This window comes from Oreochromis niloticus, linkage group LG1, assembly GCF_001858045.2.
Source record: "Oreochromis niloticus isolate F11D_XX linkage group LG1, O_niloticus_UMD_NMBU, whole genome shotgun sequence".
In the NCBI taxonomy this organism is placed as follows: domain Eukaryota; kingdom Metazoa; phylum Chordata; class Actinopteri; order Cichliformes; family Cichlidae; genus Oreochromis; species Oreochromis niloticus.
The window spans coordinates 33,313,078-33,330,585 of record NC_031965.2 but is presented as its reverse complement, the minus strand read 5'-3'; the positions used below and the strand labels follow the sequence as shown (position 1 = coordinate 33,330,585).

At 40.3% G+C, this 17,508-nt stretch overlaps 1 protein-coding gene across 6 annotated transcripts in view; it reads right to left on the bottom strand.

Annotated features, from left to right (window-relative positions):
* Positions 1-17,508, bottom strand: part of LOC100697740 (A-kinase anchor protein 13) — a 124,662-nt gene that overhangs the window by 23,760 nt on the left and 83,394 nt on the right. For all 6 annotated transcript variants that reach the window (XM_025907818.1, XM_025907823.1, XM_005447695.4 and 3 more), the window contains 12 exons: positions 17,195-17,297; positions 14,839-14,878; positions 14,505-14,616; positions 9,875-10,034; positions 6,835-6,902; positions 6,659-6,725; positions 5,841-5,988; positions 5,534-5,646; positions 5,165-5,311; positions 3,870-4,126; positions 3,302-3,427; positions 2,672-2,789 (listed from right to left, as the gene is read on the bottom strand). In XM_025907818.1, coding sequence (XP_025763603.1) covers positions 2,672-2,789; positions 3,302-3,427; positions 3,870-4,126; positions 5,165-5,311; positions 5,534-5,646; positions 5,841-5,988; positions 6,659-6,725; positions 6,835-6,902; positions 9,875-10,034; positions 14,505-14,616; positions 14,839-14,878; positions 17,195-17,297 — 1,459 coding nt within the window. The remainder of the gene's footprint in view (positions 1-2,671; positions 2,790-3,301; positions 3,428-3,869; positions 4,127-5,164; positions 5,312-5,533; positions 5,647-5,840; positions 5,989-6,658; positions 6,726-6,834; positions 6,903-9,874; positions 10,035-14,504; positions 14,617-14,838; positions 14,879-17,194; positions 17,298-17,508) is intronic.

Here is a 17,508-nt window from a genome sequence, read left to right as displayed (position 1 = left end):
TTCAGTATTTTAACTGTGGCTGCATTTCCACTCACTGGAAGAGTACTGAGAGCTTTTTTATGGTATTAGCTGGTCACAGTGAGTCACACATATTATTATAGAGACAGTTAAGCTTATTTCTTATAATTTGTTTTTAAATCTTGTACATGTCTAACGAAAAACCTTTATTTACAGTATATATATAGCAAATTAAAATGATCATTAAGTGTCTTGTATGATATTCGAGCAATACTTTGAGCCAGAATACCTTCAGTGTAGCTTTAACATCATTCCCTATTCTGCCATTTGATGTTTTGATAATTTTGGAGAACGTTGCAGAACAATTTAGAGATCGCACCTGAAAAGCACAAAATGTATAGATTTTTGTGACTAAGAAACAACAGTGTTTTACTCGATGATTAAAATAGATATGTCGTTCTGTATGGATTTGGCATGTTCTCCCCATGTGGGTTGTTCCACATACTCGGCTTCCTTCCGAAGTCCAAACACATACAAGGAGTTATGGTAACTGGTGAGTCTGAATTGGCCATAGGTGTGAATGTGAATGCGAATGGTTGTCCGTCACCCCTGATGTGGAAGGAAATGGTTGGATGGAAGGACGGACAGACAGAATAACTTGTTTAGACTTAGAAAAACTTTTTAGCTGTCTAGACTTTTTCATTTCCCTGTACTTATGCCTTCATGTGCACACCACAAATCACAATCCGTAGTAATTGATGACTTCGTAAAGCCAACCTGTGGGCTGAATTAGACTCTCTACTCTAAGGGGACAAGTAGACTCAAGCCATAAGAGCACCCACTGCTTATCAGAGCCAGCAGATCACTGCTCACTGGGCCAAGGGTTAGATTTTTCCTTTAATGTATCATCTGCCTGTATGTGTATATTACATTTTCTCTTTTATTAATATTAGCTATTGTCTGCAAGACAAAATGCTCCTATGCTCCTTACTCTATAAATCCAAATATCTAACTTATTTTCTTTGGAGCAAATTGGACAAGAAGACTGATACCGCTTCCTTTGCATTATCTGCTAACTAGCTGCTGGCGACAGACTCATGCAGTGGACACACACCCAATACATATCAGTTTCAGCTTATGCTCAGCAGGAAAGAGAACGAGGATGGAATTATTTCTAATGAAATACATTTTTAATCAGCGTAGCTGCAAAAGCCATCTGGTTATCTAAATAAAGTGCACACATAAAAGCCTTGATTAACTTGACAGCGGCTGAGTCACTGTCAAGTGACTCAAGCTTAACATTTATTTATAGAAAAGTACTGGGATTTTCTTTAAAAGTATAACAACAAAGGAGTAAAATATCAGGGTCTGCTGTGAGTCAGAAAACATGGAGTCTCCGCTGGGGTACTCTAAGGATTACAGTAAAGTCACAAGTGCCCTTTAAGTCTGCAAAGTGAGGAAAACCCTAGTCAAACTGTCCCGAATGCACACTTGTTGTACTCAATATAACACTCTTGAGTTTTGGGCTCAGCATGCAACATCCTTCCCTAAAGTGGAATATTTTCCTCCCGCGTTGTATGTCGGTGCTCCAAAGCACCAAAATATAATCTCAAACTGTGACTCTACTGTGTTATTTCCTCTCAGTACATATCAGAGTTGGCAGGAGAGACTCTTCTTAAAGCACCTTGGGGATTAAGGCAGAGCTCCCCCATCCCACATAGAACTATAAACAGGCTTTGGGGAGGGATTAGAGAGAATGTACACAGTGGGAGGCCAGCTGACGAGAGCTGCTTTAAATCAGATATAAATATGGTGTGAAATATTCCAGCTCCTCAAAGTGTGCTTGATCTATGATCCTATAAACATCCATCCAGCACATGTCTCATTTTTCTCAAAATATATGAAACTGCGTGCGAGAAATTGTACTTTTCAGGATGTTTCCTAAAACAAACGGCACACTGCTGTGGGCGGCTTTTCAGTGTATGAGCACAGCTGAATGCTGGCAGGAAAAATATTAATAATGAGGTACTCCAGGAGTTTATTTTCAATTCTCAGGATAAAGGTGATGTGATAAATATTAACATAGATAAATGCTCTAAATAAATATATAAATGGTAGAGAATGATGTAAAGAAAATATTGTATTTGGTTTGTGAAAACGTCTCAAATTAAAGTCAAAACTGAAAAAAATGACTTAATTATATTGCTTAAATCTCCAACTTTAAATTCACATATTTCTTCTGCACTAATTGAAATTCAGTGAAGTTTTGAATTAAAATTTAAGGGGCATCCACAAACCATAGAAATACAGAAACGACTATAGAAGCGACAGCGGAAATAACCAGGTCAACCAACTGAAGCATCTACCATCGACATATTTAAGGGTAGTAAATACATTAGGGCCTTATTTGGGCAACTGCAGCCTGTAATGTTCACTAGCAACACACTTGCAAAGTGACACTCGATGAGGAAACTGCTTCTTGCATGTCTTCTTGTCTTTTGGTTGTTTGGTTAGTTTCTTGAAGTTGCTTTGGTTGTTAGTTTATTTAAAATATGTAATAAATATATCGTTGAATAAGAAATTCAGTATATTTAGCCTTCGGCAGCAATCTGTGGTAATCCAGTATCCGCAAAATTAGAACCAAGTTCATGTTTCTGTTTCTACCAGTTTTATAGACAAAGTAAAAACAAAAAAAGGCCAACATGAAAATAACCTTTAGTGTGCTGCAGCAGTCTCTGAATCAGCACGGGGTACTTCGTTATCCTCTGGGTCACAAGAAGGATGCATTCTGGGATGCCAAGCCTCCGCACAATGCTGCTACTCATCTTTTTCTGAAAGAATAAACAAGAGGTGCTTTTAGTAAAACATGCCCACACACAACAGGTGGCAGGGTCTCACATAACCAGCGAGAAGCTGCAAAACTCATTTGGCGTAGAACAATACAGCAGTAGTACTTGAGAGGGTGTTTATTGTTATTGTTTATGACGGCGAGCACTGGCGTTTCTATAATAAAAATAAACTGCCTCGAGGGTAATATAGCTTTTATTCAAAAGTCTTCAGCACATGCCCTGATTGAAATGAACTGCAGATGCAAAATAATAAAACTAAAAGGAAAGCAACACAGAATAAGAATAAGCTCTTTGTTCAATGCTACTTCAAGCACTTCCATACAAGAGAAAACAATGTCAGAACTCTATTCAACAAACACAATCATGTCTGGAAAGCCAGACATCCTGAAGAAAAATGTGTTTTCATCAAAAAGCATGAAAAGAGACTTCTCCGGAAAGTTCGTCTGCTGTGTGACAGACACTTGATAAATCCGTGAGAGAAGCCTGACGCTTACTTTGATGAACGCTTTGAAGCGTTTGTCTTTGGTTAGGAGGTCCTTGTGGAAGTTAACAGCTTCGTTGTGGCGACTGCAGAATCTTCCGTAAACCCTCTTCATGCTTTCACCATTTGATCCCGAAAACTAGAGAAGGATTTGACAGATGTAAGCACACAAAAACTAATGTTAGTAGAGCAGAAATAAATAAAGGTTAAAAAGCTAACATTAGTTTCAAAGTTTCAGAACTTCAAACGTGAGTTGAGACAAATGTTTGGGGTTTGTGGGAGCAATATTTGACTCAGAGATTGTGTAAATTTACTTTAGAGGTGTAAACTTAGACGAGAACAAAAAAACCAACATTAGGGATTCAAACAGTTGACATTATATTACTTGGGATTAAGAACAGCTGCCTTTCATAACAGCCATGAACACACATGCATTCTCTGTTGATAACCTTTCAGAAAAATCTCTCGTTTCTGTAAAATAAAGAGTCATGTTACCTTTTAGGTTTTCTGTAAAACCAGCTTGTGTAAAATCAGCTGTAAAGATTAGAAATGAATTTTGAACCAGCCCCTCCCCCTCTCACCTGGCTAACCAGGATGTCCCCTATCCTGCTGATGATGAAGCCTCCTTCAAAGACTCTTCCCTCTAACTGACTCTCCTTTTTCCTCTCCAGCAGGCGCAGTAGGTGCTGTGTGTGGAGCTCAAGTAGATCATCTAGAACGGGGAAGAGCTTCTCCAACATCTGCTGCTCCAGCTGAACCTCCTTCTGCAGGCCTTTGCTGTACACTTCTGACATGATGCGCAGCGTCCGAACGTGGTGCATCTCTGTCTGCATCAGTTCTGCAGGACATGAAGGGAAATGACACTCAAGTCTCCGTCATAGTCACTGACATATAACATCAGCATCGCACCATCGCCATTTCCACTTGTGTGTGATTCCCTGCATGATTCTCCTAAATAACAGGTTTCACAGCTCAGAAAGAGAACAGCTTCACTGGTGGAACAGGAAAAGAAGTAGTCGCTAACAAAGTGGTTATGGAGGTTTTTCCAAAGTTTTCTGCAGACTTTCTCATATTTTCAAACTGCTGCAGCAATCTGCCTCTGTGCCATCTGGGAATCCCTGCACTCATGTATCATAAGATGCCTGCAGAGACTCATGCCTCCAGCAGGTACCCTAAAAAAAAAAATTGGAGGTGCACAATAAGCTGAAATGACAGCCACCAGCATACACCACCTGCTATTCAAATACATCTATACCCTCCCCGTATCAGAGGTGCACAGAGTTTTATAGAGTTCATAACTCTGCAATTGATCTGCAACTACGGTGGTGGGGGTCACTGCATAGCTCGTGTAAAAGGAATGCGAAGAAAATTTGACTACAAATAGATTCAAATCAGCTCAGGCGCATTAAGAGTATCTCAGTGCACATTTAAATCAGGTAAAAAAGCCGTACTAGATCACAGAGCCTGGTAGATACAACTGAAGAAAATTCAGGAGAAAGTCCTTAAGTGGGGGCCAATTAAAATACTGTAGGTTCACCCTTAAACAAAGTCCATCAGGCATGAAAATAACAATGACACAGATGAAACAGCAGTGACATTTTTATTTTGTCTAACACTGTTAATCCTGGGCTTAAAGGCATTACCTCCTTTCTGGAGTTTTTGTCTGCTTTAAATAACATTGGTCCACTCTGACCAGATGCTTCCTTACTAGCTGACACATAAAAATATAGGAAACCAGGCCAAGAATGAGCTTGATTAAAAATGTTGCTACCCCATTTAGGAAACTATTACCTTTCCTTGCTTTGCCAATTACTATCTTCAGATTAAATGTGATTTAATCAAAGTTACTGCAGTGAGTGTTATATGTGCTGATTACCGTAGATGACATCTTGTCTCTTCACCAGCTCTTTGCCCAGCTGCTGCAGGTGTTGCTGATCCACACCTAAACTCCACGAGTCTGCTTCCAGCTCTTTGGCCTCGGCCTCAAACTCCCCCATCAGCTGCCCATCCATCATTTCTGTTCCTGAGTCAACAACACAGCCTGAATTAATAAAACTAACTTCCATTTATACGATAGCTTACAGGTGAGAGGTTTGGATAAACCACATTAAGTTTCTGTTCGGTACAGTATATCCATTAATCATTTATTTATTTTTTTTAAAAAGTAATTATTTTTTCACATTAAACTAACTGAAATTGAAAAATGTGGAAAAATGAATTCATGTGTGTGTGTGCCTTTATTAACCTTCATCAGTAAGTGATTCCATGGATTCTGTGACCTGGTTGGTTCTGTTGAGCGAGTCGGTGGACTGAGAGAGATACCGCAGACCTTTGATGGGCATCTCATCAAACACCGGACTGAATGGAGACATGATAATAAAATTCACATTATTAATGTTGTCTTCGTAACAGGCCATACACAGTTACCCATATATCTGTTTAAACACATTGTACAGGGGTCAAATAATGCATTAAAAACTAAGCTATTAAAAATGAAATTAGATGAAGTACAGAAACATTTCACTCCAACATACACACACAGAGCAGCTCACCCAGCAATGTTGCTTATTGAGAGACTCTTGGAGAGGTTGTTTCCCGTGAAAGTCATGATGCTGGTGTGTCTCCGTGATGGGACCATTAAGGTGGAATGGTCCTCAGGGGGCAAGATGGCCGACCAGGGGCGTTCCTTTGTCCCACCAGCTGGACCAGAGCAAACTTAGATTACAAAAATAATCTGAATACTTTTCAAAACCAGCAGGAGATCCTAACTTATCCTGACTTTTTGGGGCCTCTGCTATAGCTAGAAATCTCCGTTTCATGACAAGTCATTGCTTCCAAATGCTAAATTTAAAAAGCTAAATCACTGACAGGTAAAAGTGATGGTTTTAAGACTGTATTCTGGCAAATACAGTCCATCTTTTTCTCTCCTCACAGACTGTCTACCTTCTTAAACATAATTTATTAGGAGACTTCAGAGCAAGCAGACAGCATAAAGCTTCTCTATTCAAAGGAAAAAAGTTTTGTCCTTTGACTAAAGATTATTAGTAATAATTTAACAGTTTAAATCTGTTTAAATCATATTTATGTGTATGTGTGTGTGTGTGTGTGTGTGTGGCTGAATTTTCTAGTGAGCAACACTTTGAGCTCTGGTCCTAAGAACAACCCCAAAGAAGCACTTTGTCACGGTGTGTAGATAAAACCTACACTTTTTGCCAACTTTAGTGTAAGTAATTATCAGAACAAAATAAATGTGCACAAAAACCCTTCAATCTCCTCTCATTAGGGGATCAGAGAGGTTTGGCGATAAATCTGCAAATAATTACTGGCTGTGACAACTGTGTAGGCAATCTTGAGCTGGTTTTACACTCACGTTTGTTCCTCATCGTTACTGTAGGAAACAAGCTCGAATCTGGTACCGCAAACTGCTGGTTGGGCAACTAAACAGAGAAACGGTGAGAAAAAGCATAAATGAAAAGAAAATCGATATTGGCTTCGGGACAGAGTACTACAGAATCAGTGGAGGAGTAACTGCGAGGAGGCCTGTACCTTCATCTTCACCTTGGCACAAACAAGCAGGCTGTCTCTGCAGCCCTTGTGGACGGAAGCATTGCAGTCTGGAAAGAAAAGAAGGAGTGAATACTGTTAGCCTGATGGTGGTGGTGGTGGGGCATGTGAGGGTGTGCGGAAAAGTGGGGGTTAGAAAATCTGACTGGTTTTCATAGCCAGCCAGGAAACTCCACCAGCCTGCTAATGAAAGCCAGACTGGAGCAAAGCATGTGATGCAATCGAGGGGTAATACTGCTCGTGGACGATGGGGGGAAAAAAACAGATATGACACACACGCACGTCACCACCAAATTGCATGGGAAAATTTAAATCATGTAAACATTCTCGAATCACCATTTAAGAACAAAGTCATCGTTTCAGATTGCTGACATTTGACCTCTTCTACAGGCTGATCTGTCCACTAAGCACTCAAATTCTCAGTTTTTCCTAACATACGCTCTTTATTTTTAATGCTCACATCAAGGAGAAAAAAAAAATGGTGGCTGATCAGGGTTAATCATACGGGCGTATTTCCAGGAGACAGAAGTCCACTCAACACACATGTGAAACCCACAAACGCACTATCAGACCTAGTCATCCAGGCTAGAATGCATACAGTGCAACATTTCCGTTCCTGGGATTACATCAACAGCCGCTTTTAGTCTGGGTGAGAAAATAGCGCTGCACGAGTCAGAAAGGCAGCAACACTGTCAGGGCTGGGAGCTATCGCCTGAAAATGTGTCACTGTAAAAATATTTGCATTAAAGTAGAAGATTGCATGATTTTTCAAAGCACCTTGATTTCCTGCAGTGATATCTTTTTACATGCCTCTGGATTTTATTGGGTATTTTACTGCTTTTTGGTGACATCTAAATAAGACCAGCTAATCTGAGACAAAGGATCACTGTATTCCTCTGCTGAATGGACACTAGCCAGAGTACAAACCTCCCTCACACTGTCTGTGGCTCTAACAATCTGAACCAGACTGACTGAATACAACAGGGGCTGTTTTTGCCAGTCTGAAGCATCTGAGGCAGATTGTGGCCATAAAGAGGTCTGCTGTGATCCATCGCAGAGCTTGTTTCTCCTTTTTAGGCTTTTTCTGGGCTTGCGCCAAAGGCTTGTGCAATAAACTAGAACCTCTTTAGGGCTGCCTCTGCCGCTCCAGTAAAAAACAATGCAAAAAACAGTTCTGTTGTCTGTAATCAAAGTCTGACTGGGTTGCATTAGAAGTAGCTCTTTGGGGAGTTTCGCTGCAGCTGCACAACTAACTGCTAATATAAAGTTCAGTTGGTGTTTCATGTTTTCTTGCACTGGCCTTTATAATCAAATAAAGGAATTCTAATTGACTTTTTCTTTAAATTAAACCTTTTAATTTAGTGCCTAAATGTAAACACAGAGCCTTTACAGTAAACAGTAAGAACAGACCTACTATAGGGTCTTACTCGTCTGCTACTCATGCAGTTCCTGTTCATGAGCTACAATTTAGAGATATTGCCTAAATGCATCACATGCAGGAAATCAGTTGTTGTGAAAGCTAACAGATATAAACATAGCATTACTGCTCTGAAAACACTGACTGAACACTCATCTGTGTCACTGCTAAAAGTCTCATTTAATTTGCACAGAAACACTACTTTCTTGCTACGGTATACAAATGTGTGTCATGTCCCATCACACATAAGGCAGGCTGTAGTCCACCAAGGATAGCCTCCATACATTTATGTTTGTTTTGAAATTTTCAACCAGGATCATGCTTTAAAACTACCTGCAAAAGGTGCCGAATAACCTCTTAACCACTCAGTGTCATCCTCAGTCATGCTGGTTACCATGATTGCTATAAAAACACAAAACTACTGTGAACCAGATAATTAAATTGAGCTTGCATTGCAATAACTCAGCAGTGATATGGGTGTTTACCTTTTTAATTAGCAAATTGCTTGAATTAATGTAACTTATAGCTGAAGTATATCAGTAGAATTCAGCTGAGGGGGCACAAAGACTTTATTGGGTGGGCTTGGACCTGCGCCTTGTCCATAATGCCAATGCTGAAACGCTGGTAACACAAAACAACTTATAGCCCAGCAGCAACCCCAGATGCTACCGCCAAATGAGAGTCACTCCACACAGACTCTTATTTTAAAATGTCCAACTTCAGCTATAAAGTGAACATCTAATTTTTGTTTTCAAATTAAAAAAATTTAAATTGGCAAGTTGGTATATTAAGTTGGTTTAATTGATAGGTACGCTGACATGTACAGTTGTCTGCTAGGCCAGTTCTTAACAAAATTATCTGACGAATAACACAGCCTGCTTTGTGGTACAGCCGTCCAAAAAGTCTGTGCTCCATTTTTGGCAGGAGAAATTCTACACTGTATAATTCTGCTCCTCAGCACCAACTTAGCAGCCATTTGTGCCTGTTTGTTTGGGAATGCAGCTTGCTAACCGAGACAGCTAGCATTAGCTGACAACTTGACTCTTTTAATCCTAATATGGTCACCTCAGGCTTTTCAAAACAAGCATGTTGCCACCAAAGTACCAACTATGAAGCCTCAAAATGCAGAATCCAGAGACTATTGGGTAATGTCATACACAGTTGTACATCATTTACATACAGTCTGTGCTTTTAGCCAAACTATGAGAACTGATCATCAAAACAACTTTAAAGTCAGCACCGCACTTACTTAGGTTCTCAGTAACACACATAACAAGTGTGTTACTTAGGTTCTCAGTAACACACATAACAAGTGTGAAGTGGATCAGATGAATGGTTGTTGAGAGACAAAGACGAGAAGAAATATAAACTAACATATTCAAACATGCATATAGAGATTCCTGGATTTATTGGTGAAATCTTTTCATTTCCTCTCTTTATGTTCAGCATCGTCGTTCAGAAACGACTCACAGCTTAGTGTGCTTTCAGATAAGAAATTAAATTCTTCTAATAAAATAATTAAAGGTTATTAGGACTTAATATGATTTAAAGCTACAGCAACTCTGCAGAAAACAAACAAGACAAAAAAGAAATAAAGTTACTTACATGTGCAATGGAAAGCATCCTTGCCATTGAAACCTTTATTGCACTGGGAGCACTGGGTGGTGTGGTTTGAGCTGACTGGTGTAAAAACATGACCGTTCACAGTCTTCTTGTCCTTCTCCTTGCCCTCCTTGTCCTTCTCCCGTTTGTCTCGCTCTTTTTCCTGCACAAATGGAAATTAATTAGTTAAGAAGACAACCCAACCTTGAACTTGGCTAATTGCTTCAACTTTGCCATCCAATTAGAAGTTTCGAAGTGAAGCATGGTGACGTGTAGCATACACTAACATACCAGACACTGACACTGGGCCAGTCGCTTCTGTTAAATTCCAATCTGAACCCTGCAGAGCAACATTATTACACGGATGTAGGACGCAGCGGGAGGGTTTGCATATTAAGTGATGCATTATTTATCCTGACAACAAACTGTCTCATTAAGGAACTCTTTTAAATAAATTTCAGACACTTTCAATCCTTTTTTCTGAGGTGAGACAGAAGACTCAGACGTGGAGATCTTCAATGACCATTTATCCCAAAAGGGCAGCATGTTTTCATATTACGTATTCTTTTGGTTTCTCAAGACACTCGAATGCTACTATTCAAAACCTCTTATGAAGAATGAGACACTTCTGCAGGATGCACGACTGGTGACGGAGACGCACTGTCTGGGAATCACTTCTATGACCTTTCCATAACAGGGTGGGCTTTCTGCTGCCTCTGCATTAATAGATGAGATCGTCCTCAGCAGCTGGTCATCTCTGTACACTGAGCTGAATCACAATCCCATAAAGTGATGCAGAGAAGAACAGAGCTCTCATTCTCTTGGATTTACATCACAGAGCCTCCACCCAAACCCAGAGGAAATGGGAAAATGCAGTTTTCCAGCTCATTTTAATGACCAGCCCTGGGCCTCTTGGTTTGAAGGGACCACAAAGCTCTGACATACTAGAGCTCATTTGGTTCAGCCATTTCAAGATACCAAAAGCCTGACTGGCCCACGCTATGTTTCAGAGCCAGTACAACACACAGCTTTCATTCTCACTTCCTGCAACAACTGTCTAACCAGCACTAAACCACAGTGAACGGCCCAAAAAAGTATTCTTCATGGCAGCAAGTATGCTTGTTTGATATCACGCCTATTGATGCCCGGCAAAAAAAACAAAAACAAAAAAACCCCAGCAGTTCAATGTATCTGAAAAAGATGATCCTCTGTACTCTTTGTTTTGGCTGCAAGCATACACAACAGGATAAGTAATCACTTGTGACATCTAAACCAGAGATTTAAACAAAAAGACATTCCAGTAAAACACACTGTTAACGGGCAATGACTTCACTGGAAAAAGACATCAGCCCAGAGGAAAACACCAGCCCCTTTTAACATGATATTGTGACAGTCTCTTTCACTACAATTCAACTGGGAAACCAGAGCACTGTGTTAGCCTACCTCCAGCCAACCTTTCCATTTCAGTGAGAAGCCACGGCTCCCTGGGAAACTCCTGTATAACATCCCTGGTTGTGGCTCAGTGGCTCAAGCTACTACCAGCAAGCCTCCATTAGGAAGGCTGTGAATGAGGAAGTCACTGGCTCGCTACGGGAGGTGCTATTTCTGCAATGACCCTTCCTTCAGTCTGACAGAGACATGGTGACAAAACTGCACAAACTAGATCCCCTTCCAGAACAGTCAGACTTTTAATATTTAACCTAAAGAGGAAGACACAAATTCTTCTCCTTAAAACTGGTTCTGGTTTATTAATGACAGCAAGACATTAGATTGCCAATTCTTCAACACATTTGACAGTTGCAGATGCAATCTCAATGCTCCAAGCAGAGCCAATAGACACTAGGCAAACCCATTTTGAACATCAAAGCTTTAACGGTGGCCAATAACTTTGACCTCTGACAGGGAGCAATGAGCTGCAGGCTGAAGGAAGCTTTTTCAGAATCCTGCCGCTTTAAAAGCAAAGTGACGGCTGAGGTTAGATTATTAAACCACCAACTCTATCTTCCTGTTTTACTTCCTGTTCACCCTTCAGTGTATCTTTGCAAGGGCTGCATATTTACAGGAAGCACACAGACTTTTCACTTCCCAAACAGAAATAAAAACTCTGTGCTAAATTCAGGGCATTTCAGACCCTTTAATCACCACATGGAACAAATTTAAATGCACGCTTCGTGATCAAAGCAGTTATGACTGGCAACAGCAACATGGATATCTATCATTACAGCCCGTTTTTCTTTCTAATACTTTCAGGTAGCATCTAACACCAATTTTGATCATGAAGTAAACTACATATCAGAATAGCTATCAAAAGGTAATATGTTAATTTGTGGTTTTATTGAAAACAGAATTTGCCTATTTGTACTTCCTGGTGCTGTGTGAGTGTCCTTTGGTTCAATATACTGTCACAACAATCACACACAGTTTATAGCTATGTAAGGTCTACAACACAGCCCATAACTGGATATAAAAATGCTGTATAATTACATTACTGCTTATAATCTGTGAATTAAATGTAAGACTATTTAATACCTTCCAAGGCCTCTTTTTTTGGGGAGTGATTGAATGCAATTATTTTTACTTTTAAGGACCCACAGCTACCCTGTTGAGTTTAAAAGTCTTGATAGAGACAGCCGTATTCCTAAATCATATTAATGGCTACTGCAATACAGTAAATGCCACTTCTGCAATTTAAAGTGAGCAGTGCTGAGCATTGTGATTTTTAAATGCAGTACTGTACAATAATTTCCATGTCATAATAGTGCTGAAGCCATTGTTTTACTAAAGTAACTTTATCTGATCGATATTTCAACAAACTAACAGCATTTTATTGTCACCCTGTATTATGCTCTCACAGGAATGGATAAACTGCAGGTAGATCCCCTAACGGAGTACGAAGGGTATGAGAAAGAAAGTCTGCTTTGACCACATCTTACACAGAGGTTTATCTCTCTGAGAAGACATTACTGTGAGGCGCTTGGGAAATCTGAGAGTGGGAAGTTGCATCTAACAACGACTTGGGCAAAAGCAGGACATATAAGGTGCTTTTGAACCAGAGGGGCCTTTTCATAGGTCTTAGAACTTTTTAGAGGAAGTCTTTTGTGTGGTGTTGCATGAGGGACCATCAAAGTTCTCAGAAGCTCATTTGTCTGTCATTTTTTAGCTCCTACTTTATGGTTGATCCTCCAGCAGAAGGGGAAGCTCTGACTGACATAAGTGTGTGGTCTGAATGCAAGCATGCATTGCAACATGATGAACGTCATATTTGTAAAAACCAACGAACACGTAAACTTAACGTAGAAATTACAGAAAAACCATGAGTTAGCTCTAAATCTTAAAACACGAACAGTTGAGCTGGCAGTGAAGACCAGGCTTTATTAAGCCCGTGTGCTAAAGAGGAAATAAAAACTCCTGTCACCCCCTTAAAGGAAAGCAAGTACATCCTCTTAACGTAGGGAGAAAATGATGATGCTAGAATAGAAACTAAATGACACATTCATCAAAGTGAAGCTTAATTGGTTTGGCTTACTGCATGTTATCCCTCGAAAGAGCCATGCATTTGTTTGTAGAGTGGATGGAAAGGATTTGTTAAGCCTAGTTTATGGTCATCTCATTGGTTGTTTTGCATGCCAACTGCAAAGCTATAAAAGTCCAATCGCGATTTGAATTCTCATGCCGGAATTCTCCTGAACGATAGGTATTCAAGAAAGTAGTGAGGACCCGAGATTCAGGAGCGCTGTTATAGGCGTAGAAGCAAAGAAATTGGAGGTTTTTTCCACAGTTTTCTCTGGAGGGTGTCATCTTTTAAAACTCCTGCAGCATCTCCATGTGTATAATCGGAGAATCTCAGAGCTCCTGTACTGATGTTTGATTGAAATGGTGGTAAAGACCAACATGAGCTTACATTCATGCCTTTGACCTGCTGGCACTCGGTTCCCAAAACAAGGGGTGCACAACAATCTGAAACAATGAAGCATGACTCAGTTCTGATGCCAACATTGGCTTACGCTGCCACACATAAACAGACTTTAATAAGGATTCTGGATGCCATCATCAGCCACAGTGGGAGCTCTGCCTGAGGTTAGTCTGTGAGATACACCTGACATAAAAAGACAATTAGCCACTTGTAATGTTATGTTATTTCAACTTAAATCAGAATGCAAGGCATCTGCTATCAGGAAACTCAGAGCAGCAAACGCACAGTATGCTCCAACTTATTGTTGTGGTTGTAGTTTAGTTGTTGCTATGCTAATTGCCGCCTGGTTAATACGTCACGCACCTATTGGGAGTTGTAGTGCAAACAAAGAAAATAAAACGAGGACAAACATATGTAGTTCTTGAGGTGCCACACCTGGAACTGTTCAGCCCAGAACTGCCTATAACAGCCCTGCTGTGAGACTGAAGCTAGTCAGGGGCCAACAGAAAAAGAAGCTTAATGTTCATATATGTGTGAATACTTGAAAACTGTGGTTGGGCATTAATTGCTCATTGCTCAAAGGGGATACATTTGTAAGAAAACACTGAAGGTGGCTGCCTATTGAATGAATTGTAAGAAGCAGACTACAGATAAGTGTAGTCAAAAAAGAATCCTGTCACAATTTTAACATTGAGTATTACAAACTCCATATTCCCTCACCCTGGTCTTTTTGTACATCTTGTTCTTGAGGTAGCTGAAGGTCCGGCTAACTTTTGTCACACTCTTTCCCTCAGTGTCACTCCGCAGAGGCCCAGGCTCCTCTTCTGATATACTGGAACACACAAACAGGTTTAATTTAATCTCCAGCAGCTTCATTCACACAGCATACCTGTTCACAGATTGTGAAATGGTTCTTTGAAGCACCATAAAGGTCCTATGGAATCATTTGACCACTTCTCCACACTGCTCTTTATAGGACTATAAAAGGTCCTCCAAGCAATGAAAGTCTTAAGAACAATTTTCTGGTAAAATGTAAGCGCAGGATTGGACTGACCTGTATGCTAGTGACCCAGAGGTGCTGGAAAACCTCATACCTGGAAAAAAAAGGAGAGGAAGTGAGTGGCAGGATAGTAAAAACAAAAAATATATATGTCTTTAGGGGCTGACCTGATTATAACTGAGAGTAAGCTACAGATTTGGCTCCCTAAAGGTAAATATGCAACACTTTAGGTACCCTTGTACAGCTGTGTGACAACTGACAACCCACTGACATGACTAAAGGAGGCCAACAGCTATAGCGAGGACTTCCTTTTCTACCATCTCCTTTAAAGGTGACCTATTATGATTTTTTTTCCCCATTATGGTCAACTAAAGCACGAAGCTGAAACTATAAACACAACAACCCCACACAACTGCAAGGGGCAGCCAATCAGCAGAAAGTTGGCTTAAAAGCAAAGGCTATTTTTTGCCATCCCCCACTTCAGAGGCCAATTTCAAGTAATAATTAACAATAAAAATGATTGAAGTATAATTTTAGTAAAATAAAAGCACAATCACAAATGTATTTGTTATTTTTCCCTGGTTGGCCAGTCCTCACCTGCTGTAGCTCTGTGCTCTACAGAAGTGAGCTAAACTCCTCTGTTTTGAGACGGGGGAAAAATGAGGGGCTGTAATACAGTCAAAAACTAAAATGATAGAGTTTTAAATTATCGTGCATTGAAGGCTGGAGAATGAATGATGACTCGGGCAAAATTACATTTCATATTTTTTTGGTCTGCTCATCCTATTACACAAAGCTATGCTGGGTGTAGTTCCTCCCAGACTCTTCTACTGTTGAAAATCTGGATTTTCTGGCTGCAGTAACAGCCAGAACATGTGTGTTTTTCAATTAATCTCTGTGCCAAACGTTAAGCACAGAGTTGAACATAAGGCATGCATCTTTTCTAGGGAACAATCTGCTTCTCTCTAAACAATCATTTCTACCAATATCCAGACGCACACGAAAATATGCAAAGCACTGCTCGCATGCGCTGCAGAAGAAAGTCAAACCCAAAACAGGATAATGAGGACAAAATCTTGGCCTCCCTGTGTTCCTAGCAATGGAGATAAGGAGACAGAGAACAGTGCTAATGGAAATATCGCACAGATAAGAGAAAGGAAGGAATGCCTCAGTGTCTTTGACTAAAGGTGACAGGCTCGTATTTATCTGCAGAGAAGAAAGGGCTTCCTCAGTTCACCTGCAGTGTTTATGATTATTTTCCTCTTTCTCTGGTAATTGTGTTTCAGTTTTTTCAAAAAGACTAAAGTAAGGCTAGTTTATGTAAAAGTCATCCGATTCCTGTGCTGCGTAGGAGACACGAGAAGCCAAGGTCTTATTTATTGCTGTCAACATGGATTATAATTTAAACACAATGCTGCCTAGGCGAAAGGTGATTTTCTACACCAGCAATTTGGCTACAAGCGTTGTCTAATTGCATTCTCACACTGCAAGTAGATTAATATCAGCAGCAATTAGAAGCTTCTTCATGACAAGATTGTTGAGGCTGAATGTTTGGACTTAATCTTTGATGAAGTTTAAAGAGTAAAAATTTAAATTTTCCTTCAGACAACTTTGCTTCTTCTGCTAGGCTCAGTCTAGGAAGCCTTTCACGCACACACCTCATGTTGAGTCACAAGTAAACACTTCAGTGTGGGTATCAGGCTAGCTCCTAGCTGATCTGGGTGCATCGCTGTCACTCTCTGCAGCTCAGATCCAGGTTGCTAACCGGAGCAGCTCTGACATCACAGCTATTTTCTACTGCAGCTAAGTTTACATGTCAGTACTTACTGAAGTCATCCTCATCATCGCTAGATGAGGAGTCCCCATAAATGAACTGAGACTTAGATTTGGTGAGGATGGGGGAAAGGTTGAAAGAGAAGGAAATTCGCCTCTTACGTCTCAGGCGTCCCACCGCTGGGGAGCAGGAAGGAAAGAACCACAACAGGCACTGATCACTTATTGAAATATATAATAACCTAATAATAGTGAGGATGGGGGCAGGAAGTGGAGATGTACGGGAAACGCGTAATAAGAGCAATTCAGTTTAAATAGCTGCATGTTAAACTACCACTTTCTCTCTTTATGTAGCTTTTTGACCTTTTTTCTTCTATTCTCTTTGTGATGGGGCTTACAGTGAAAAACATAATGAACTCTAAATTTCCAATTACAAGCTGAAATGATTGTGTCCCTCTGCTGAGTCTGGTGATGTTAAAATGAGGAAATGAAGAATGAGGACTTTACATTGTACTTGTAATTTAGTAAGTTAAAGCTTAAAGAGGATAACAAAGAAAACCAAAGGATAAAAAGGTGAAGAAAAGGGCTGAATGTTACAAGTAGGGACTTGATAGCTGCCTCATAACGTGTCACTCACCATCGATGTCTCTCTGGCTGATGGCCAGCATAGATACAGACTTGGTGAGGGGCAGACTCATGGGAGGACAGCTGTTTCGCAGGGGCCGATATCGTCTTGATTTCTGCAGCAAGAGACAGGAGACTGAATGAAACCAAGTGCATGAAAATGTAAAAAAAATGGAGTGAGCCAGGCAGAGATAATGTGGAACAAAGCATTGCCAGCCAGTCAACTGGAAACAGGAACATGAATTAAAAGAGGAAACTCGACATTTTGAATCGTGGCGTTATGTTTACAATTTGTTTTAAATTCAGTGGGAGAAGTATAAATCTGCC